The 25523-nt window shown below is 43.3% G+C and overlaps 1 protein-coding gene across 2 annotated transcripts; it reads left to right on the top strand.

The window, feature by feature from the left end:
- Positions 1 to 14403: 14403 nt before the first annotated feature.
- On the top strand, positions 14404 to 24286 carry LOC119160762 (uncharacterized). Of its 2 annotated transcripts, none has more exons than XR_012887774.1 (2): positions 14404 to 19835; positions 23832 to 24286. XR_012887774.1 is itself a non-coding variant. In XM_075880986.1 (2 exons), exons 1-2 carry the CDS (start codon positions 16393 to 16395, stop codon positions 23882 to 23884), a joined length of 705 nt encoding a protein of 234 aa, XP_075737101.1. In that variant the 5' UTR covers positions 14836 to 16392; the 3' UTR covers positions 23885 to 24286. The 2 variants fall into 2 exon arrangements, 1 of the variants encoding a protein (XP_075737101.1); XM_075880986.1 differs by having other exon boundaries at positions 14836 to 17044.
- Positions 24287 to 25523: the final 1237 nt, after the last annotated feature.

Raw genomic sequence — 25523 nt, 5'->3', positions numbered from 1 at the left:
GTCACGTAAAAGCGGGAGAAGAAATTGACGTAAGCACAAGGGCCGAGCTAAGTCAGACATAGGCTATATTAACATGCGGGGTGGCAGGAATAGGTTAAAGTGGTAAGAAATGGAATAGCAGTTGAGGCAGGAGGAACTGATGGTATATGGTGTTGTGAAGCAACCACCTTGCAATCCGGACTACGTACGGGAATATTGCAATTGAACAGAAGGCGGGGGAAAAGGGGGTGGAATTGGTGCATTCATACATAAGAGCATGGGTTGGCAAAGAGTCAAGCAGGGATGCATGGAACATTTATGGTTAAGGGGAGATGCGGGTCGAAAAACGCGAGGTTTTTTTTTTCAAAATTATCAATTTTTTATTTTCACCTGTTTTGATAAGATTAGTACCTCTACTGTTATGAAAAAAATATTACAGTTCGAGACTTAACTGGAAATGCTTTAAAATTGCATCTAAATAGCACAAGGTACCTGTTAAAAGGTCGAAAGTGTGCAGTCTTTGAGCACCTTGCCGCCAAAAATGCGCCGCCTCTCGCCATTGTTGATCGCATGAGTCGAAGAGTTGAGCCTCACTCTTCATATACCAACAGTTTATCTCGCTGATGCAGTGCAAGAAATAATAAAAAGAAGAACTCTTCTGCGTGCTTTTCGAGCACCGCGACTACCTTTTCACGTGGTACGAATCGGGGACCGCCATTGGCCGCTGCGTGCCTGTATGTTCTGTGAAACCTATTTGCAGGGTCCATGTCTTGTCGAGCAGCGCAGCTGAACAATGCTTTTTTCATGTAATTATCTTAGTTATGAATGAAAAAAAGCATTGCTCGCAAGTGAAAGCCGTTGTGCGGCGCGCTCTGTAGGAATAGGCTACGAGGAGCTGGTTCAACTTGCGGCAGTTCTTGGCTTCCAAAATTCAATGCATCAAAAGTCATTCCATAGCCTCCTAGATTTCCCTTGCCTGCCGGATTATCGGCGGTCACTTGGAAAGCGGCCGTCATCGGAACTATGCTGGTGGCGCCACCTGAGTGGGGGTATTTTCAAATAAGTTTTTACGTTTTTGAAACATATATGCAACAAAAATGACGTAAAAAATTTTAAAAAGGCGTAAACGTAATTAAAATTACCCTACCTAAGTGACACCGTCATTCAACGAGCAACTTCTTCATTACAAGGCATAGCCTCTCAGATTAATAGCAAACGCCAAAATTGTCAATCTCAAAGGCCAAGTACAAAGACCCTTACCCCTACGTAAGCAGCGCCGTCATAGATGACGGGCGTTTCGCGCTCATCCGGCAGGCAAGGGAAATCTAGGCGGCTATGGATTGCCATTATGTACGACGGTATGTGGCACAAGCATGGCTACAAAATGGCATGACACTGGACTTAGTTTGGATTTCGCAGTCCTGTCGAACTTCTTCCTAGCTTGCAGTTGGCACAAGGCTCTGCCAGGTGGAGCGGAAGTTTGGCAAGCGTTTCATGGCCCTGTCTGTGGGCGAAATGTCTGTGAGGAGTCGGCTCGAAAAAGCCGAGGGGGACAAACTCATGGTGCTGGCGTATTTTAGTCACAGTGACCACTACAAGAAGGATTGTTCTTTTTGGTGTGCAAATTTCATCTGATTAAATTATATCTTTTATAAATAAAAACTCCATTTCAACTTTAAAACTCGTTTTTCTCAAAACACAAATTTCGCAATTTTTTCCAATGTGCCCCTTCTTTTTCGGGCACTCTTAGTGCTCGAATATGCATGATATTTAGCCCAATTTTTTTCCAATGTATGACAAATGCAATTATCTAGTTTAAATGTCTCTAATTTTTATAATAAATGTATACCTTTACTAGGGTAGGTGAATTATAGACATTTACGTCTGTAATTTTTCCCGCGTATTACATATTTTGTATCTGCTTCCTGATTAGTTATTTGCACTCTACACTCTATTTGAAGCATTATGAGCTATGAATGGTAAAAAATTACAGAAGTTTAGAGATGAAAAAAAGGGGGGGGGGGACAAAAGGGTTAAGGTTTTCACTTTGTCATGTTGCAGAGCTAAAAGTGTGTAACTTGCAAGAAAACTAACTATATATTTGAAATCAGAATAAAAAGTTCCATAAACAGCTCAAGTTTCATTGCTATAGGGTGAATATTAAAAAAATGTCTTCGAGTAGCATCTCCTCTTAAGAGGGAAAGTGGCAGGGCAAACGACACTCCTTGGTTTGGTGTACTTGTGGACGGGAGCAAATGCCAGAGAGAAAAAACAGGCAATGGTGGAGTGTATATCAAAGGACATTGTGGAATTAGGAAGGGAGTGCGAGATAATTATACTAGGAGATATGAATGCGCACATAGAAGATATAGATGGGTATACTGACTCAACAGGCAAAATGATCATAGATATGTGTGAAAGGCATGATTTGATCATTTGACAAGTACTGAGAAGTGTGAAGGGCAAATAACATGGGAGGTAGGAAGGCTGCAGACGATGATAGATTACGCACTGATGTCACATAGGATGTATGATAAGCTCAGGGGAATGCACATATATGAAGGTGGCTCCAGAAGTCTGGGTAGTAATCACAAACGTATCAAGCTAAGTTTTGGAAGAGCAGTGAAAGTGGGAAAGAGACAAGATGAGCAACTACAGGAAAAGTTTTATTCAGAAAGACAAACTGAAATAGCCACTAAAAATTGAGAAAATATTCACTGAGGATAATAAAACAGTGTGGACATACACAATTCTAATTAGACTGTTTGAGCTAGAGCTCGCTAAAGCACGTGACAAGTCACCCCGAAAAAGAAGACACAAGCCCAAGAGTTGTTGGGATTAAAAAGTTAAGAGAGCCAGAGCAAAACGTCAGGAAGCCTCTACGGAACACAGACATGCTAAGCAGCGGGGTGAACAGATAGAAGATGTTGAAAGAACATAGGACATCTTTCTAAGCTCAAGAATGAAAGAATCCCTCCTGATCAATGAAAATATTGGAAGAAAAAGTGCTCAGTGGCTGGCAGAGTACATAAAAAAGATAGAAAGGCAGCTGCAAAACTTTGGAACCATCTAAACTCCCTAAGAAATGAGACGAGCCTAGAGCAGAGATTTATAACTACAGCTCAAGGTGCTAGGCTCGAAGGGGACGAAGGTATTGAATATATAAGAACAAGGGTGACAGAGAAAATTCAACAAAGAAGTGCTTTATGCACCACAATAGACAAGGATGAATCAAGTGGCAGAATGGCTCCATTTTCACAACAAGAGTGGGAAAGGGCTGAGAAAAAAGTTCCTAGAAGTACATCAACAGGTCCAGATGGCATTCCAATTATGCTGATAAAGACATTGGGTTCGTAGTCTAAACAGACTTTGAGAGAGGCAGTAAGCTGAACAATAATCGATGGTGAAGTCCCCGATGGATGGAAGCTTAGCAGGATGAGCATGATCTATAAAGGAAAGGGGGACAAAGCTAACATAAGCCACTACCGTCCTATAACAGTGACATCAGTGGTCTACAGGTTGGCGATGCAGATTATAAAAGAAAGACTGCAGGCATGGATAGAGGATGAGGGGTTGCTGTGAGAACTTCAAGATGGGTTTCGGAAACACAGGAGGTTGGAAGACAATCTGTTCTCACTGACGCGGTGCATCGAAATAGCAGAAAAGGAACACAGACCCCTGTGGCTAGCATTTTTGGATATCAATACAGCGTACGATAGCATGGTTCAAGAGGAATTGTGGGCAATAGTGGACACACTAGGTGTGAAAGATGGAGTCACTAATCATTTAAAGGATATCTATAAAGGTAACAAGGTAATTATAAAGTGGGGGAAACAGGTATCCAAGCCTACAGAGGTAAAACGGGGGCTTATGCAGGGGTGTCCTCTGTCACCCTTATTATTCATGATGTACCTACAAGGATTAGAGGCCAAATTAGAGGGAAGTGGACTGGGCTTCAACCTCTCTTTCGTCAAACAAGGAAAACTCATTGAACAGACACGACCAGCACTGATGTACGCAGATGATATAGTGCTAATGGCCGACAACAAGGAAGATTTGCAGAGATTGGTGGACATCTGCGGTAATGAGGGAGATAGGTTAGATTTCAGATTCAGTAAGGAAAAATCAGCAGTGATGATTTTAAATGACAATGAAGGTAGGGAGCTTAGAATACGGGAGGTCACGCTAGAGATAACAGATAAATACAAATATCTGGGCGTATGGATAAGCAATGGGACCGAGTACCTAAGGGAACACGAAATATACGTGTCGACTAAAGGTAACAAGAATGCAGCGGTAATGAAAAACAGGGCACTGTGGAATTACAATAGGTATGATGTTGTGAGAGGAATATGGAAAGACGTCATGGTTCCTGGTTTGAAGTTCTTCAATGCGGTCTTGGGCAATAGATCGGAAGTTCAAGCAAGATTAGAAATTAAGCAACGTGGAATAGGTAGGCTTGCCTTAGGAGCTCACGGGAATACACCTAATCATGGAGTACAAGGTGATATGGGATGGACATCATTTGAGGGCAGGGAAGCTAGCAGCAAGATAAAATTTGAGGAGCAATTGAGAGAAATGGGAGAGGAGCGTTGGGCTAGGAAGGTATTCTGCTACTTGTACATGAAAAATGTCGAGACAAAATGGTGGAAGCGAACCAGGAAATTGACTGGTAAATACTTAGAAAACAGCAGGTGGCGAAACCAAAAAGAACTATATCGGTTAAGAAGAAAGTGAAGGAAACGGAGATTGACATGGGGAGAATTGGCATGATTAAGAAGGCCGCACTAGAGATCTATCGAACATTTAAGCAGGAAATTGCCAAGGAAAGGATCTATGATAATACTCAGGGTAGTAGGATAATACTTTCTACTGTTTGAGGCCAGGATGGGAGTATTGCGAACCAAAACATATCGGGCCAAATACGAAGGGGTAGACACGGTATGCAGTGCATGTGGAGAGGAAGAAACTGCGGAACACTTGATAATGTTCTGTAAAGGGCTTCACCCTATAGTTCAGGATGATGGCGCAGAGTTTTTCAAAGCACTGAGGTTTGGGGACTGTGAGAGCAAAATAGACTTTAAGCGCGTAGAATTAACTAGAAGGAGGTTAACTGATTGGTGGCTAAAGTCAAGGCACGAGTGAAAATTAAACCCTTCACTGCAAAATGCGAATCCTCAACCTCACTATTTAAGGGAAAAAAATAAATCTAAGTTTTGGTTCGTTAAGTATTACGGCTTGATGGCGCTAGCCACCACCCGATCTAAAGGGTACAGCCACATCTATTCATCCATCCATCTATCCAGAAGGACCTTTTTTCCGGCGCCGCCAAGAAGTTTTATGTATCCTCCTTGGGCGCCGCACAGCACACTTTCCGTTCTAGTAAACTCTAGCTACATGAGAATCGGAATGGGACTTAAGATGGCCGCCGTTCATTTAGCTTTTTATTTAGCCGACTACGGTGAGTATTGGAACACAGCCCTGAGGTTGTCTGCAGAGTTGAATCTGGTTCTCTGGCCAAATGTTTTTTTTTTTTTTTTGGCACGTGGCGTGCTGTGGTTTTTAGTTAACAGTGAGTCAGGCAACCACAGGATCTCTGGGCGTGTGTGCATGAGTGTGTGTGTGGGATGAGCTACAGTGTCTAGAAATATACTTATTTCTAGGCACTATAGATGAGCTGTACGCGATCGCGAGCTGTACACATTTGTGTTGTGCTGGAAGTGTGCTGATTGCGGTGTCCTTGTGGTGGGCGCGAGTGCTGCGATTGTGCTTATCGTTGCCCATGTGCCTGACGAACGCGGATGTTGTTTGCAGCGCTTGAACTTGTACTATGGTAAATTGCACTAAAGACATTACTTGCACTGTCAGTGTGTGCTTCAGCGTTATTTTTGTGATTGCTAATATTTGATTTTATTTATTTGTGTGAGGTTCGAGCGTTCGTTGTGCAAATTTTACTGAGCGTGAAAGTATGTTTCTCAGCGTCTCTCATAATGAAATGGTGGTTTTGGGACGCTAAACCCCACATATCAAGTATGTTTCTCACTGTGCTTGGTCTAATGCTTCGGCAACTTGCTTTTGACTGTTTTGCCGCTTGCTCAACGAATGTGTCAATTAATCTATAAGTGGCATTACTGCCGTTTTATCGGTCAACAAGGCGGCCGATTTTCTCTGTCGGTTAAGCCATGTAAGTGTTACACCATGTAATTTACACGACCGTGAATAAATGCAGAAGCGAGTAGTTCATGGTTGAGAAACACGAATCAAATTGAAAGAGCCTGTATGGCACTACTCAAGCCTCATGCAGCTGCACGATCGATAGTTGCGCATAAACGAGTGTTCCACGCCTAGTTATGTCGTACATGCGGGTTGCACTCCGCAGGTTTTCCTGACCACGCGTGCCTCATTTTCCTGTGTGAAATGGCACCCTTGTAAGCAATTAACAAACTAGTATCAACCCCTTTTGAAGATTAAAACAACAGATAGCCACTTGTTTTGTTTTTTCTGTATCTGGAAAGTAAGCGAACTTCTAGGAAAAAAAAAACTTCATCCATGTAGAAGAGCAAAAAAAAGCACTGAAAAAGTAGTGACTTCTTTTAATGTATAAAAGTGTTGCACAATGACATAATTTACCGTTTGAGACTTATGTATATCATTGAAGGAAAGTGACTGTGATGTATTTAGCAAAACAGACGAATGTTGTATGCACAGATGTATGTTCAACAGTGACATATGTTTTATATAACCATTTGAATACATTTGCATAATGATACCAACAGCAACACGAGTGTTTGCAACAGCAGACGTGGTAAGCTGATATGTAGCGCTTGTGCTCTCAAGGATGGTAGCCCCGAACAATGCTACATAAGTCTACCAAAGTGTATGGGGCTAAACTACAATTGTTGGAACTGGTCACGACGGCTTCATCATAGGAGTGTATCTGTTGTGGCTCTGTGGTAGAATACTTGATTGTCATGCAGAATGTTTGATTTTCATTCCTGCTGGGGCTCTGATATTTATTCATTGCATTCATAAGGTCAACACTCATTTTTTTCTGAACGTTGTCGTGTTAAAATTACCAATACTATTTCTTGCCATTCTTGTGTAGACGAACTGTCAATCACCTGGGACACATAACCGCATACCTGCCAGATGTGTGCCACACATCTGGAAGAAAGGGTTTGACGACTTACGCGACGGCATTGTGGCATTATTCATGACCTGACGGGCAGTCGCATTCATCAAACCATCTTACCTTCCTATACTAATTTGGTTTACCCAAAACTAAGGGAGTGATCAGGAGAGCGACCAGACGTAGGCGGCTAGATAGATAGACCATTGAAGTCAATTTTTCCTTCTTCTTCAATTGAACGCTGCATGATGGAAAATTTTTGTTATGAGTATCATGTAACTAAACACTCGATGTCTCATTTCCTTTAATGAAGTTATTTTTTTCAGCATTTTATATGTTGTATGTGCAGACTCCTATCTTAGAACAACTAAAACATCTTGTGAAAATAGTCCACTTCCCTGCATCCACTGTTACTCACGATCCCATCTACCTAGAGTATAAAGTTGGGCATGTTGGTAAGACATAGTAGATCGATGTAGCGCGTTTAGAAACATAGGACAAGGGAAGAGACAGAAGGGAGCGCAAAGCGCTCCCTTCTGTCCTTTTTTTTTTTTTGTCCTATGTTTCTAAACGCCCTACGTCGATCTACCCATCTACCCATCTACCTCCCCTCCCCACCTACACATTTTAGATACCAGGCATACAACTCGCAGATGACTGTTTTTTCAGCAGCAGCTTGCTACAACAACAGCACAGTGCTAAGGAAAAAGACATACACTCCAGTGTTTTCGGTCTTACAACTTAATGTGGCTGCTAGCATCCTACTAAAGCATGCCCACTAAGTCTTAGTGCTGCATGCTCAGCTCATTCCTACTTCTCACTACGTCTTTCTTGAGAATACTTAATATATGAAATCAATGTCTAATAATGATTCATTTCTGAAGGCTGTATTGTCGCATACATTTACCTACAGGTGAAGTATGTGCTTTAATTTCACTGTACTTTACATACCTGCAGATAGCAGCAGAAGGTGCACTGTCATTCACTGAAAGGCTGATGCATCTTTTCTCAAATATATTTATTGTTGTCCTCTCCTTGAAGAGTTCCCAGTGCACCTGAATAGCACTGGGCTTGGTGAACCACAATCATGTCTAGCTGTTTCTAATCTTGCCCTTCCTTTACAGCTTGAAAAACTAAGAGCAAGACCGTAAATTGTGCTCCACTCATTACCATATTGCTTTGCCACTACACTCTTTTAGTTTATTAAATACAAAGCATTTCTTAGCCGACTTCAGTGACTTTGACCGTATCTTTCTATCTAGCCGTCTAAGACTCTTAGCTCTCCTGGTCGTTTCGATTACGGTATCGATATCAATATTGCTATGGCGTAACATGACTGTATGACGAGCATAAGTGACTAGTCATAACATGAAAGTCATTACATGTATGTCATGATTTACATTTCATGGTCTTGCTGCTCTTGCGGTGGTTTCGTTCACATGACATATTGCAAAACTGGTATGGTATGACATGACTGCATGGCGAACATAAGCGACAGACCCTAACGATGAAATCATGACATGCATGCCATGTAAAACACGACTACATGCTACGCTCATAGTGCTCTTTGGTCGTTTTGCTAGCTTCATATACACTAAATTTGGTGTTACGAGACATCAATAGATGATGAAGGTAAATGACTGGTGCAAAACATGATAAACATGGCATTATACCTCGCTCATGATGCAATCGTGGCCGTTTTGCTAGCCTCTCATATAACAAATTTGGTTATTATGTGACATGAATGGACAATGAAAGGAAATGACACGTCCAAACATGATAATCACGATATGCATGTCATGTAAAACATCACTTCATGCTACGTTCATAGCGCGTTCGCGGCCGTTTCGCCAGCTCCACATATAGGTACCAAACTTGGTATCACGTAACGTAAATAAATGATGAAGATAAATGGCATGCTCAAACATAATAGTTGTGACATGAAAGTCATGTTCCATATAATTTACGTCCACTTCGTATCGTTTTTCTGAATTTAAGCAACATATCCAACTTCCTCATTCGTGCTTCGCATAGTATCGATTCCCACTGTACGTGGGATCTGCCAATTGTTTTTATATTAACGGACTCATTAGCCTATTTCTCATTTTCTGCATTCAATATTTAATGTCTTAGACTCTGGGTGCATTATCTGGAATTGCACATGTGCACTTGGAAGCCACTTTCAAAGTGGGTTCTAATAGACCGAGCCTACCTTCCATGCTTAATTCACTATTTGTTTACTATGCTTCTAAATTACAGGTGCACCTTCACTTTTTTGACTTCTTGCTAAATGAGCTCGTATAAAAAATAACTTTTGTATTTCATTCACTGTATGTACTAAAAATGTTGGTATCCTTCATTTTATGCTTGTCAGCTTCATAATAGGATGTGACAGTATTGTGTGCCCTAAAATAACGTTATATTCATACTCTGGTTGCCTCTATGGCTTCGTTGATGCCAGGGATGCATGCATAGTCCCTGTGTAGCTCTAGCCATGTAGTAAAAACACACACACAAAAACTCTTCTCCAAGGCAGAGGTATGCCCCGCCGCGGTGGTCTAGTGGCTAAGGTACTCGGCTGCTGACCCGCATGTCGCAGGTTTGAATCCCGGCTGCGACGGCTGCATTTCTGATGGAGGCGGAAATGTTGTAGGTCCGTGTGCTCCGATTTGGGTGCACGTTAAAGAACCCCAGGTGGTCGAAATTTCCGAAGCCCTTCACTATGGTGTCTCTCATGATCATATGGTGGTTTTGGGACGTAAAACGCCACATATCAATCAAGGCAGAAGTATGTGTAGGAGGGAGTAGAGATTAAGTGACGAATTGCTAATGGGGTTCTTAGGGTTGGGCCACCTCGCTGAGCCTCTATTCCCATCCAGGCTCTGCCACTTTTGAACTACAATTAAGTTCTTACTAACCTGAGAAAGCAGAGTTATGTGTTTGTGTCAGCATGAAAGCATATAAAAGCAGCAGAGACCAAGGTGAAAAGCAATATTGCAACTCCACCATCCTCAAAACAATTATTTGTTTTTGTGACTGATTTCTCCAGTCATTCTTTAGCATTTGGCTATGCCAGGCAATCTTATCATGCAAAATAGTGCCAAAATGTTATATGCCAAGTTATGGAAGTGTTTTCCGGGGCACAATAATCTAGCTGGCGTGTAGGCTGCATTCACTTTGGACTGGATTAGTTTGTGCATTACTTGATAGGGAAGAAATTTATTAGCACCATAAATGAAAGGTGGGTGAAAATGACAGACACAACATCGGTGTCTTTTGCCTTCTCTGAATTTCATCTACAGCTCTGTTTGATACCCTCCTGAAAAGCTCATATTCAGTAGTAAACCTGCAGTGTGGGCTGCCATGCACAGTTTGAGCATGTGCTCCACAAAATCTGGAGGAGTAATTCATTTAACAGTACGGGAGTAGAGGCACCACATCTGACATGTATGGGTTACATCATTGAAAAAGAAAATGAGTATACTACACTTGTGAGAAAATTAAAAGAATGTCAGCAATTCTAAAGTTGGAGAGAAAGGACAAGGGTTTCCAGTGCTATATGTAATTGTGAAAAACTTTAAACGCACCCTTCTGAGAGCAATGGATTCTCGGGAACTGCAGGGCTATAGGCACTTTTTAATTTGTACTGCGGATTATCTGAAAGTATGGTACGTCACATATCTCGGTTTACATATTGTGCATGCACATCTGCACTTCACAGCAAAAGTTGTTGCAATGAATTCAGCCAACAAAGTAATATTTGTTGCAGCTACAGAAATACGGCTCACCGCGGGTTTTCTCTTTGAACCTAGAAATATGTTACGTGAGATGTAGTTCACAGAACAAGAGAAACAAGTTGTGCAATGTAATTAATGGCGTTTACATTAACGCATAAACAAAGTCTGAAAAACTGCCTTCAAGGCATACGGGCAATAATTCATTGCATGATAATTATTATGAATTACTGTAGAGCCCACGTTAGAGCCACAACTGTAGTTTATAACAACCGAGTTTATTGTATAATTTTTATTATTGCTTTTGCTGCACGAGCTGGCCACCCTCATTTTTAAAGCCTTCGACCGCCATGGCCGTACCAGTAGCCTTGAAAAACTACTAACTTGTTTTATACTATTTGTGCCCACGGCACGAGTAGTCTAAGCGCGAGTCTCCACGATAACGACGCGTATTCCAAGGGGTCCCAATCAGTCAACTCGGTGCATGGACTGGGGACTGTCACCACTTATTAAGCATCGTACAGGGACTGGACTCGTTGGCGGGCTAGTTTCTTTATCATACTTATATTCGCAATAGCTCGAGGTAACCACGTCAAATTGCGACGAATTTGGTCTCTAAAGAAAATGGTTGAAACGAAAGTATGCGTGTTACTTTGCCCTAAATTGTCCTGTTTCAATTCAGACGGAGTGCTGTACGACTACAACCATGTAAAAGCGCATGAAAATATCACTTTGATGCGCACGAGGTGATAATTCTTATTGGCATGCTTGTCAAAAGCTACATCACAGACGCCCGACAACAATTTTGTCATATATAGTTAACTTTTGACAAGCACATCGATCAATGCCCATGCATGCAGTTTGTTTAGAATTTTGCATCAGCCGCAATCTAACCCGCGATTCTTTAGCTTCTCTTCCACAACATACTTAATTTACAAGATCAAAATGATAAGATATTCGCCTTAGTAGTTTATAACTGAGTGTTAGCATATGCACTCATTCATAATTGCATTAAATTTCATCAGTACGCAATCTGATCAAGCGATGTGTCCTTTGAATGCAGCGTTCGCGCGAAAATAATTTTCCCTTGCATTTATTAAGAAATTCACGTGCCGCAGTGTTTTACAATGATCTTTTACTGCACGTGTGCTGGCACAGATTCACATGATTATTCGTCATTGCGCATAATTTTTCCACTTCTGTGTGGGGCTGGCTGCTGCGCCGCGCAGGAGACGCTGCCAAAAGATAAATCTAGTTGTTGGTTCTCTAAGTATTACGGCTAGGTGGCGTTAGCCGCCACTCAATCTAATTGATTGATTGGTGGGGTTTAACGTCCCAAAACCACCATATGATTATGAGAGACGCCATAGTGAAGGGCTTCGGAAATTTCGACCACCTGGGGTTCTTTAACGTGCACCCAAATCGGAGCACACGGGCCTACAACATTTCCGCCTCCATCGGAAATGCAGCCGTCGCAGCCGGGATTTGATGTTGCGACCTGCGGGTCAGCAGCCGAGTACCTTAGCCACTAGACCACCGTGGCGGGGCGCCGCTCAATCTAAAGGGTACAGCCACATCAATTTATTCACTTATCTATGCAATAGAGTAAGTGGCGAGAGAGGTTAGTAAATCCACTCTAAGTTTTTTAAGCAAAAACGCGCCGCGGTTGATTTTTTTTTTTTGCCCCCTACTGGTTATCACTTGAACTTGAGAGTTTTCGGGGCCTGTTTGTAGTATCAACAATAAATCTAGTTGTTGATTCTCTAAGTATAACGGCTAGGTAGCGTTAGCCGCCGCCCAATCTTAAAGGTACATCCAGAAGAGTTTAGTCATCTATCTAAGCAATAGCATTAGTGGCGAGAGAGGTTAGTAAATCCACTTAGGCCGCGTTCACACCGAGCATTCCGGCCGCCGAAAATGCTCCGAGTCCGGTTCGGCGGCGGCGAGATCCGCCGAAAGGGCCCTCTCCGCGCCGATCGCTCTCGGATCGATTTTTGCGGCGTCTGCCGCCGAATCGGTCACCGCGGACCAATAGGAGCGCTAGTCAAGGAATTTTGGAAAATGGCGGCCAAGCCCTACTCACTTGTTATGCTGCAGTGCACGTAACTGAATGTTGAAACCAACGGGAGTTTAACCTACTCTGTGCCTACTTCGCCTCCGTATTTCGTGAAAGAGGTGACCGAGCTTGCTGCTGGCGTGACCGAGCTTGTTGCGGTCTTGCAGACCAAAACGAACCCACCAACGCCGCTGGCGTCGGTGGTTTTTTCTGCTCTTCGTGCATTACAAGACAGCCACTTGGCAGCAGAGTAAGCCGTACTGTCTTTTCTTGCGTACGAGAATCATCGAAGTATACGCCACCGGATAGCGTAGTGGCGTTTGCGAGCCGTGACAACAACCGGGTGACAGCGCATCCGGCAAGGTTCCATTTGGCGTTGCATAAGTGGTTGCCAGACTGAAAGGGTGGTTGTTGCCAAACTGCCGCTAAATTTGGCAGAACATTTTTTTTTCTGTAGTTGTGGCTTCTCCGCAAGAGTTTGGTGCTATCCGCGTTGCTATTCGCGGTGCACTTCTTGGCTGAAAATTTTTCTCCTGTAGTTGTGGCTTCTCCGTCAGACAGACAGTCGGGAACAGCACAGAAGCGGCCGCCAACATCCGAGTGATGGGGAATTCGCAAGGACCTCGGCTTAATTATGGTGACCCACGATGCAGTAAGTCGTCACGTACAATCACCCCGGCAAAAAAAAAAAAACGAGCAGACCCACACTTCAGGTACAATGGTTGCAGGAAACAGCTAGCTGTCCCAGCTCCGCGGGACACTCACAATGCTGGGTAGGCAGGGGCACGGCTCCTTTTTTTTTTTTCCTCTCGAGACGTACTTGGTCGTTGCACGTCTCAACGTGAAAGACCTTTTCCTTCGATTAATGGAGGTGATCGCTCGCCGATATCCTGTGCTCGACTTTTGCTAGGCTCGGTTCCTTCCGTTAATTAAAACGGAATTGAAACGGCCTCTTAATTGCACGGCAGCACCGCGCTCGACTTCTGCTAGGCGCGGTATATTCCGTAAAGAATACGAATTCTGTAATGCGCGGTTCATTCCGTTAATTCAAACGGAATTAAAACGGCCTCTTAATTGCGCAGCAGCGCCGCGCTCGACTTCTGCTAGGCTCGGTCCATTCCGTTAATTAAAACGGCCAGCGTCGCTCATGCACTCGCGAAATTCACCGCGGATAGCACCAAACTCTTACGAAAAAGCCACAACTACAGGAAAAAAATTTTCTGCCAAATTTAGCGGCAGTTTGGCAACAACCACCCTTCCAGTCTGGCAACCACTTATGCAACGCCAAATGGAACCTTGCCGCGCATCCATCCCGCGTTCTCCCGGTGGTAGATGGCATATTCGGCGGCTCGGGGCGCGTCCAGTACGAACAACGCTGCGTTTCGGCAGCAGGGGAATTTCGGTCGCTGTAGAAAGCGGATGTTTCAGTGTGAACTAGGCATAAGTTTTTAAAACAAAAACGTGCCACGGTTAACTTTTTTTTTTTTTTGCAGAGACTGCTGGGCCGCGCGGCGCACGAGCTACCCCCACACAGAAACGGCTGATGCGCCGCACGAAAGTGACGTGTTGCATTTTCCGGTTAGGCGCTTTGTTTGAATAGTTGGGAGTGTCTAGCGGTACGTCTAGACATAACAATAAAAGCCGTTAAAATTACGTCCAAACGAAAAAGTGAACAAAAATGTTATTTAGGTTTCGCGTGACGACAATACAAAATAGGCTTGTCTTCTCAAACCGATTTGCAGCTGTGGCGTAGTTGGTTAAAGCAACACATAGACTGGTGAGGTCGGTGGTTCAAATCCCATTGCAGTTATCGATACTATTCTTTTTTTTTTGTTCACGCATGTATTATTTTAACATTTGCGCCTCCTCATCAGCCCAACTTGCTGCTGGTGGTGGTCCCGTCCACAGGCCCTTTATATTGGATCTTCGATGATGCTTGCAGGATTGACTATATTTATTATGATAAAGTGTTTTGCGAATTAGTGCTCTTAATCGGCGAGACGCAAAAAGCCACAAAAACTCGAATGCAGCTGGCTGCATTGGTTTCTTCAGCACAGGTGTCAGGAATGTTGATTTCCACGGTTTATCAAAGTCTTGATGACAGAAAGGTGCACCGCAACGTAGTCTTGGGCAACTTTTTTTATGTCGCTCAGTGTACCATCACCTGACGAGGTAACCGGCAGGCCGCTTTCTTTAAAAATACTGACGTGTCACCGCAATGTTCTCGGCGATCAGCACTTGATAGACAATGCCCAAGGGCAAGTGCCGACGGCGTTAGCCCATCTACTTGTCTGCGTTGCTCAAAAACACGCGCGGCCTGTGACAGCACGGGAGCACTCACGTAGCAACGAATGAGAACGGCCGTACGTGTTCGCACTTGACAAAACAGACGGCAATGCAGTAGCTCTGGCCTTCGGAGATCACAGGCTTCGTAAGAACATTACAATAAAGTTGTTTCCATCCATCGTATGAACACTTCGCCGACGCACTGGGGTTTCATGCATGTGCGTCCGGTCAGTCACACGTGAACCGTGCGAAAGCATTTATTTCATCGTCGACCTTGTCCTTCGCGACAAGCAAAACTCGGCAGCAAGAACACTTTCTCCTTTGACAACACCACGCTTGGCATTGCAATCGAGAAAATGCAGTACGTCCAACGACTGTAATCCGCACATCATACTGAGAAACTTTATGGCGCACACACTCAGATGAAGCTGCGGCGCGGTGGATGGCCGCGCTAGCTCCAACCACCAGGTTCAACTAAGCATCCAGCAATCACATGAAGCAGCGACGACACTCCAGTCCTCCTTGGGAGTGGCCTAGGCCATGGCCAAGATTTCATCGGAGTTTTCACCATCAACACATCGCAGGCGGCTACTATCTCGCAGTGTTTACCTTTAGCCGCAGCGCCCGTGGCGCCCCCTGTATTCAAAATACTTGTAATTTGTAATTAAAGGCAATGGCTGCTGCGCCGCGCGGCGCTCCAGCCATCCCCACACAGAACTGGCTGCTGCGCCGCACGGAAGTGACGTCACAAAAATTGTCATGACATACGTCGTTTCCGATTTAGCGCGTTGTTCGAATTTACCGAATCGGAACGTGGCTCAGCTGGCCAGCAGACGCTCACTTGCTGTTGCTGCTGCTGGAGTACGGCTGGTTGCTGCTTCTGCGAGCTGTCTACAGGCCTTGTTCTGCTACATATTCGCAAGCCTCGAACATCATCTTTATCTAAGCTCAACCGCTTATTTTCACTGCTATTTTATATTTACTAACGTTGTTTATATCCATCCCAATACGTATTTTTGTGATTTTTCGCGTATAGGCTGATTTAGCAGTATCTGTGCGTGGCCCTTTCTTTGGTCATCCGTGTTAACGTGCTTCGTATCTGTGTCGTAGTGCATTTGCGTAGTTGACAGCCGTGTTTTAGACTAAATATTCACTTTCTTGTTTCTTTTTTTTTCATGGTGTAATTCTGAATTGAAAGTGTGCGCAACATGACGCGTGTGTTAGTAGCGGGCGATTCAATGGTGAAATACGTCGACCAGTATTTCCCATCGCGCCGTGGCTTGTCTGTTAGCGTTGCCGCACACAGAGGAATAAGGATTGAGCACTTGCTCTCAATGATTGCTGACAAGCTGGCCAGTTTTGATGTTGTCATTGTACATGTTGGCACGAACAACACTGTTGACAGTGTCAACATGTGTATGGACAAATATCGCCAGCTCGCTCAGGGAATCATCGAAAGCAATCCCACGTTGCATGTAGCTTTTTCTGCCATTCTTCCTCGGGGGCAGAATCGGTACCGCCAAGGGGAAGAACAGTTGTGTGATGTTTGTCATTTGAATGACCACTACAGGAATGTGAATGCCGCACTCGCACAGCTTTGCCTGGAGAGGGGCTTCACTATCCTGGATAGTCTTGTGGACAGCTGGCCTGGATTCCTGAGCAGGGATAATGTCCACCCCAGCCGGCTTGGCAACAAGGTGCTGTCAGACTTCCTGTACCGTGAGGCCTGTGCCTTGTCCACCCAACTAGAGAGGAGACACATCCAACAGTCCTACAAGGAGTCCAAGGCATCTGCATGGAGTGGGTGGGCTCGGCAGGAGCACTTTTCCATCAACTTGGAAGTCGATTTTCCAGCACTTGGTATGCATGCAGTTCAATATTCTCCAGCAGTAGGTGGACCTTCCGCTGCACCAGCTCCTGTCTGGAAAACCAGCAGTGCTCTCATGCAGAGACACGACACTGACCAACTGGCCAGTACCATTCATGGTATTGGCTTTACGCTCGTTGGCGGTGTCCGCGTTCGCTGCAAGGGAAGCAAGGCTTGGTGGACCTGGGACAGCCTGCCTTCCCCCATTTTCCATGGCACAAGTGTACCATGCAAGGGAAACACTGGGGAGAGGCCTATTCAGCCAATGATCCCTAGTCGAAGTGCAAGCACCACTTGTGACAGGAAAATAAGGAGAGCCTCACAGGAGCATGAGAGTGCTCTTGTGCGCTCTTCTGTGGGGGAAGAGGAGGCCAGTGCTGGAAAAGCAGCTGTGCCACAGGCTGTCGGCCAGTGTGGCGACAGTGAGTGGAAACTGGTGCAGTCAAAGAAGAGCCGGCGGAAGGCTGCGGCACTGCACAAGCAAGAACAGAGCTCTAAACTGTGTGCAGACAGTGAAGGCAAAGTTCTTGCTGTGACAGCTGCCAAGTCCATCAGGTCCACTTCACCTATGACAGCAGTTGTGAGCCAGAAACAGATTCAGTCTGCTTCTTCCGCTGTCTGTGGTAGAAAGCCTGAAGGACGAGCCAGTGTCTCGCACAACGTCATTCGTGATAGTTTTAAAAAGGTGCAGCGTGTTCCTAGCAAGCAGTTGAAAGACTGCTCAGTTAGTTCCGCGACTCACTGTGAATCTGTCACGAATGACGCTGTGAACGAGGTTTCTGTCTGCAAAAGCCATCTACCAGCACTGACTCGGGATTGCATGCGAATTGAGCGCGATCCTGGCACAGAGGCTGGTGACCCTATGGAAGCTGGGTGCACTGCAGCTGTGCAGTACAAGTATTGTGAGGCTGCTTTGACATCCAGAAGCAGGCCTGTCAGCCTTGGTGCCCAGGCTATTTGTGTAAACACTGGTGCCAACCCAACCGTCCTCAATAACCCAGTAAATACACTATATGGTGGGGGTAGCAAAGTTTACTTAAATGCAACATTTGATAACTTTCCTTCTTTTAAGAAAAGCTTTCATGAGTGGTGCAGGGAGGGCAGGCATGTAGTCATGATAAATAAGAGTAATAAAAGTCCATTCACATCAGAAGATAAGGACTTCGAGTATATTAGGATTAAATATAGCTGCATTCACGGTCGCACAATAAAGCCCAGGGGGATAGGAAAGCGACCAAAGCAAGCTTACAATGGTACTGGCTGTGAAATGACAGTATCGGTAAGCCTATGTAAATCGCCTACTCTGCACTACAAGATAACTAAACTACAAGCTAAGCATAACCATCCCACAGAATATTATGATTTGTATCCTCAGAAGAGGCTCCTGAATCATGGAGAAAAAGAAGAATTCTTTGACTTAGCTAAATGTAATATTGGCGCAAAGGATTTTAAAAACTTGGTCGAGCAAAAAACTGGTAAGAAGTTAACTACAAAGGACATTAATAATTACAAGCAACGATTTTCTATTCCTATCCGCAATGAGCAGGCTCATGGTGAAATGGTTTTAGAGAAGGTAGAGACCTTGCTAAAAAATAATCCAAACTGGGTTATTCACTATGAAATGAATCAAAATAATAACCTGCAATTCATACTTCTTCAAACAACGCACATGCGTGAGATTTTGGAAAAGTATCCAGAGATTCTATTTATTGATGGAACGTATAAAGTGAATATTGAGGGTTATATTCTTTACTCTATATTAGTTCAAGATGGTCGTGGTCGTGGGAGACCTGTGTGTTATGCCTTCTTACGAAATGAGACGACTGAAATTGTTGAGCCCATGTTCACAAAGTTTGTAGATTTCAACCCATTTGTTGTGTCTGCTTGCAAAGTAGTGATGATTGATAAAGATCTCAATGAACTGCGCATTTTAACCAATATTCTTCCTAATTCTAACATACTTTTGTGTACGTGGCATGTGTTGCATTGTTTCCAGCAAAAGGTTAATGAAAAAGCTAGACAGCAACGTGATCAGTTGCTTCCTCTCTTAAAAAGCTTAGTTTATTCCCCCACTGAGCAAGACTACTTCGATAAGCTTGCTAACCTCCAAGCTATGACTTGCACAGATTTCATTTCTTACTATATGCATAACTGGCACTTGTGTAAGGAAATGTGGGTACATGCATATCGGCAAGCCCTTCCTACATTTGGTAATAATACTAATAATCGCATTGAGTGCCACAATCAAAAGATTAAAAATTATCTCTCTTCAAGCATGCATTTGGTTCAAGCAATAGAAGCATTGGTAGGTTACATTGATAATGATTCTTTATCTCTACAGTTCTCTAAGCTTAAAGAAATGAAGCTGAACCTAAACATAAATGATTTCAATGACCCATTTCAGCTAGAATTGTCCCGTAATTGCACTTCTGAGGCTACAAGTAAAGTACTAGAGCAGTATGAGAAGTTTAAAAATGTAAGTTATCAAGTCACTTCCACTCCTAATTCTTATGTTGTAGTTTCACCAAGATCACAGTACAGTGTTTCATTGTGCTTGGCTTCTTGCACATGTGCTTTTTATAACCAGTACACTCTGCCTTGTGCACATATTTTAGCAGTGCGTGACTTTACTAAGCAAGATCTTTTCGACAAGGCTTGCATACCAGACAGGTGGTGCAAGGATCATTTCCTGAGTGACAGCTGCACAACCACTAGTGCCACACCAGTGGTAACAAGCAGCATTCAGTCACCACCCTGTGTGAAGCTTGACACTGCACAAGAGAAGTATACTTATGCTTATAAGAGTCTTTGCGAAATGGCAAAAACCGTGGCTAACGTATTATCTAATTGTGGTGAGAAGGAGTGAATGGAAAGACTTTCGTCCTGCGAGGCTTTCTTCAGAAATTTAACCACATTTCCTCGTAACCAAACTTCAGCAGCCATAAAGGGTGCACCAGCTCAGTTAGCACAAACTACTGCCACAAGTTATCTTGGGCATTCTAACAGTACAAAACTTGTGGTACTTTTGGTTAAAGCAAGAAGGGGGCGGCCAAAAAAAGTGAGAGCTGTCAAGCGTAAATTTTTCCCAAATCAAGTAAAAAAGGTAGGCCTTGCAACTGTTAAAGTAGACATGCTAAATGTCTACAAACGGTATTCTCTTTCAGATGCAGATTTAAATGTTCTGGTACAGGGCACCTCCATATCAGATAGCGTAATCAATGTCGCACAGTATTTAATTCAGAAAAAGTATCCTACTTGTGTCGGCTTTCAAGATGTCTTACTGGGCCGATGTTTACAATTCACTCAAATCAAAGGCCCTTTCGTTCAAATCGTGCATGTTCAGAACCCCAATCATTGGCTTACAGTAACAAATGTTGGTGCGGACAAAAACACAGTCTTCATATATGATTCAATTGATCAAGATACCCCTCCTGACGCTGTTAGGCAAATCTGTCATATTCTAAAATTACAATCACCAACATTAACCATTCAAACAATGAAGGCACAAAACCAGTGCAACACACTTGACTGTGGCTTGTTTGCAAATGCCAACATGTATTATATAGCGTCAGGCAGAAAACCAGAAACTTTGAACCTTAACCAAGTTATGCTACGCAAACATTTGCTGCAATGCATACAGAATGGTATGATCGAAGACTTTCCCCTCATAAACTCCATGGCTGCTCGCGTACAGCCAAGAGATAGTATTTACAAGTTACATTGTGTCTGCCGGCAACCACAATATAGTGGGGTAGTATTGGACATTACTTGTGCAAGTTGTTCAAGAGGATTTCACGGAGCTTGTCTCGGCTCTTTAGCAGCTAACTTGGACAAAAAAGTATTCGTCTGTTCTCAGTCACGTTTGCTGGTTGCCAAGGAAAAGATACATTCTTCTAATTAATAATAGCATTCCATTTTGGTGTAGACATATGGCAAAATTTCTAAGCATTCTTCATGTCTCCTCGTCTAATTTTTGCTTTTCTCTAAAGGGCCACTCACCGGGTTTGGCGATTTTGAGCTGACAAGTGCAATGCGTACATCGGGAGTTTATGGTCACGTCTGCCAAACATTGCAACTCTATGCGACGTGGAAATGGGTCAAATTTCAAAACGAACGCTTCTCCCCCTTTTTTTTTTGGGTCGCGCCCCCAGAGAAGGAGGTTATGATGTGCAAGTATGAATCGCCCTACATACACAGCAGTGCAGTGACGTTGGTCCTATATGTATACGACTGTGCTCTGACGCTGCCAACAGTGGCACGTGACATGACGGAAATTATTTAACGTGACATGCGTAGTTAATGTAATTTGTTGCTTGAAGAGATTAATAAAACTTGGGATACATATTGAGACGCAATAGAAGAATGCGTTTGTCTTTTGCATTTTTTCCCCGTGAATTCCAACGAGATGCCGAGCTAATGTGCTGGCGTTTCGCATGCGTTTGTGTCTCCGCGGTTACTGCATCAAGCAGACTCCTGTCCTGGAAAAGAAATTAATGGCCCTGCGCATTCGAGCACTCATTATGCTCATCTTTTCAACCGCATCAAAGCCAGCGTTTCCAAACAATGTCGCAAAAACAGGCAGTAGACACAATACAATGCTGGTCAACAAAAAAACACCGCTCGCGCGCTCGAGGGTTGGGCTTGTTTGAGCACGTTATGTGCACGTGACCTCTTGGTTGGATGCTGGAGAGGGTAGGAAAGAGATTTGGCTTGTGAAGGCTACACGGGGGAGTGGCAAGGGTTTTGAGCTTGCCTCCTTTCATCCTTGTTTCCTGCTGTTAAAAAAAGAAGAAACTGTTTTCTCAGCTCGTAATGAACCGATTGAAAAACTTTTTGTGGTATAATGCTCTCCGTTAGATACACAACTTCCACAGTTTGTTATGGGACCTGGTGAGTGGCCCTTTAGGGACTGACTTCAGGGATCGAAAGTATGAAGTTAGGCATGTTGGTAATGCATAACGGATCACATAGCACAAAAATTTGACCCAGGACAAGAGAAGGAACAAACACGAGTGCTCACTTCCAAGAAGATTTATCTTGAAGAGCAAACACATATATACTCCTGAAATGTGAAAATCAGGCAAATCATTCAAGACGCCCACAACTGCCATGCGCAAATAAATATCTTACATTTTCAAAAAAGACAATTTGACAAAGCCCGAGACATAGTGCTGATGCAGTTCAGCTCTAGTCTACAAATCCTCTTTGCCTCGATAATTTCTCTTGTCATTTTATTTGTTGTTTTTTCTTCCAGCAATAATGATGTCCCGCAAAATCATTTTGCAGCCACACGTGCTGCAATAAACACCCTTGTAACCTCAAGAATGGTCGCAATCGTTTCTTGGCCTTGCACTGTAGCAGGTGTGGCTCCAAACCACTTTTGTGTGACACCATTATCATTGGGAAAAAAAAACTACAAGAGAAATTGTCGTGCCGAAAAAGATTTGTAGACTAGAGCTGAACTGCATCAGTACTTTCTCTCACTCTGTCTCTAGGGATTTGTCAAAACGAATTGTCTTTCCTGAGGATGTAAGGTTTTCGTGCATGGCAGTTGTGGGCTTTTTGAATGATTTGTCTATTTTTTGCATTTCAAGAGTATATATGTTTGCTCTTCAAGATAAATCTTGTTGGAGGTGAGCACTCGTCTTTGTTCCTTCTCTTGTTCGGGGTCAAATTTTCACATTATGTGATGAGTTAACTTTCTGCATGCACCACTTTATTTTTTTTCCTTGTTGTAAGCTAGTGGTGGAGCGTTAACTAGAAGTACATAAAAACATTGCCAAATGTATGTTACCCCAACGAACCAAATTCCTTTGTTGAGGCAATCCTTTCTGTGGCATTCCTTCTTTATTGACTTCTCATCACGTCAAACCTCACACCTGTCTCTTTCATAAAAGTTCTAGAACTAGTTCTTGCTTTGTTTTGTTTTTTTGCCAAAAGTAGAAAACTTCCCTTTGTTGAGCAAATTTTCCTGAACTAAAATATATTCATATCTAATGCACGGAATAAAAAATAAAAAACAAGAAAATTTATAGGCTGATCACTAAATGTCAATTGAATAAGGATTTCGGAAATAATACCATGAATGGCACACAGCAAATACTCATGCATGCAGCCTTTTACCATGTGCAGCTGTAAACTGCAAACAAAAAGTATCAGATATTGTATATGATTTGCTTTTTTTTCTTTTCAGCAACAGTAACTTGCCCTTTAAGAGAAAAATATGAATATAAAATTTTCAAAAATAGTCATTTTTGAAAACCTGTCAATATATCAAAATGGTTTAGTTGATTCATGATTATGCAAGCAGTTCTTGCATGCCTGTGGCACTGGGATTGTTAATGTAGGCAGGCTGAGTTTGTAATGCTCTAAAGCCTCAGCATTTTAGTGTTATATTACAATATAACATTCAAATATTTTATGAATGCAACTATGAAATTTGCTCACAATGAGTTTGCTACAAATTAAGCAACCAAAGTCTGTGTATATATTGCCCACATTAACGTCACACTGCCACAAGTCTCTAGGCGGAGCCTGACCGCTACAGAGCGCGTTCTCGGGTGGCGGATAGAGAAAAGTCTTGCAATGAAGTGATGCTAAGCAGCTTCTATTAATAAACAAGACTGGCACTTGTGCCCGCGTACCAACAGGCAGAAAATACATATGACAACAGGAGTCTTTTCACTGCTGTGGTGGGCAAGTTGAAAGTTTCAGGTGCCATTTTTTAAACTCTTTGATTTATCTGTTGTTTTTTTCGTCTGTTTTCTTCATATTGTACAGGTCCAGTACATTGTGGACTCACCCTGTTGTCAAGTCATCAGGAAGTTGGATGATGCTGTCTTCTTCTAGCTATATTATGCAACTACTAAGAAGGGGATCAGAATTCTATTTTGTAGCAGTTATTTTACAAATAAATGTTAGTAAAAGTTTTCTTGGTTGTAGTAGTTTCATTGTGTACTCACGGACCATAACATTACATAAGACAGGAATTCAAGTGCACAGCAAAAAAGTGCTGCTATGAGCACCTGTTATCAACATCAGCTGGTCATTCTTAATTTTGGTCTTTTATTTATCGCACATCGAGTAGCCGCAATTGCTTGGTTTACAGGCTGAGAGAAAATTTAGCTCCCTTTCTTACACGCCAAAGGTTGCTGGCAGTGAAACAGCGTTGTCAGCATTTTGATAGATACTTTGAAAATGAACGTGAAAACGACGGAGGGACAAGACAAAGGCGAAGTACTGAGTCTTTCTAATCTCGTGTCTCCGTCGTGTTCGTGGGCGTTTTCCAAAAATGCATAGTTTCCAACTCGACCTTACTGATATATTGTGAAAACTTTATGAAAACATGAATCCCCGAAGTTAAGTATAAAACTTTCACATAGAATGCATCACTTCTAGCGTCAACAGTTGAGCTATTACAAAACTTTGATAAGTCGCAAGGCACGTAAAAGCAAGTATGGTCAAGCTTCACTGCCTTGTGAAAGCACTGCGGTAAAGCCAGCGTGAGCAGAAGAGCATTACATGATACGAAATGAACGCATGCACAGGCCACTTGTGCATCAAACAAATATAAGCATTTGCGACTGCTCAGGCCAAGTATGCATCTTGGCGAGTCCTTTTCAAACAGACAAAAAGACAATTATCAAAAGATGATTAAGCTTCACTGCATTGCGAAAGCGTTGCGGTAAAGCCTATAAGTAAATGATGTGCAGCAATCAAAGGATATATGCCTTATTCGTCGTACGCACCTGTTGGTGTATTAAAGCTGCTCACATTTGACAGGCTATTATGTGAGTGAGAGGCAATACTTGATGTGATAATAGCTGTTACATTTCTTTAATTGCTCACTTTGGGAACTATAGCTGGTTGATCGCAAGTTGAATTTGCATGAGTCCTTGAGTACCTTAGCCACGTGCCATCTTCGCACATGATGTCTTAGCTGTCACCGAGTTATATAGATACATTGACGTGGCGTGGCTTTGATTGCGCGCGCAGTGCTGTTTAGGTTAACTGCTGCAGATGGGGAATAAATATTTAAAATCTCGTGGTACGCGATGCATTTGGTAAGGCATGCAGGGCTTATTCCTAATGTACGGCTCCTGCTTACGAGCTGCGCAGTCTGCGATCTGCGCCGATAGACAAACTGATGGTGGAAGAAAAATTGCTCTCTCCCACTAAAGGGAACCATGCATACGTGTGAAGCAGCGGGCGCTAACGCTTACACAGGCGGCGCCGTGGACGCTGGCTCTCATCGTGGCGTTGCGCAGGAGATCAACCTGGGGACGAGGCGCTAAGCACGCAGTGATGGACCGGTGTTTCTTTCTGTAACATGCCAATCACTGCTAATGGGTGAGAGACACAAGACTCTTATTAAATGCAGAGACCCTCAATACATTTTTAACTAAGTATAACGCGCACTCTGCTCATTTTCATTGTTCAACAACGCACAAGAGAAATCTATCACCAGCACTA

Source organism: Rhipicephalus microplus, chromosome X (assembly GCF_043290135.1).
Source record: "Rhipicephalus microplus isolate Deutch F79 chromosome X, USDA_Rmic, whole genome shotgun sequence".
Lineage (NCBI taxonomy): Eukaryota > Metazoa > Arthropoda > Arachnida > Ixodida > Ixodidae > Rhipicephalus > Rhipicephalus microplus.
The sequence above is the reverse complement of the archived record's forward strand: the minus strand, read 5'-3'. Positions and strand labels throughout refer to the sequence as shown.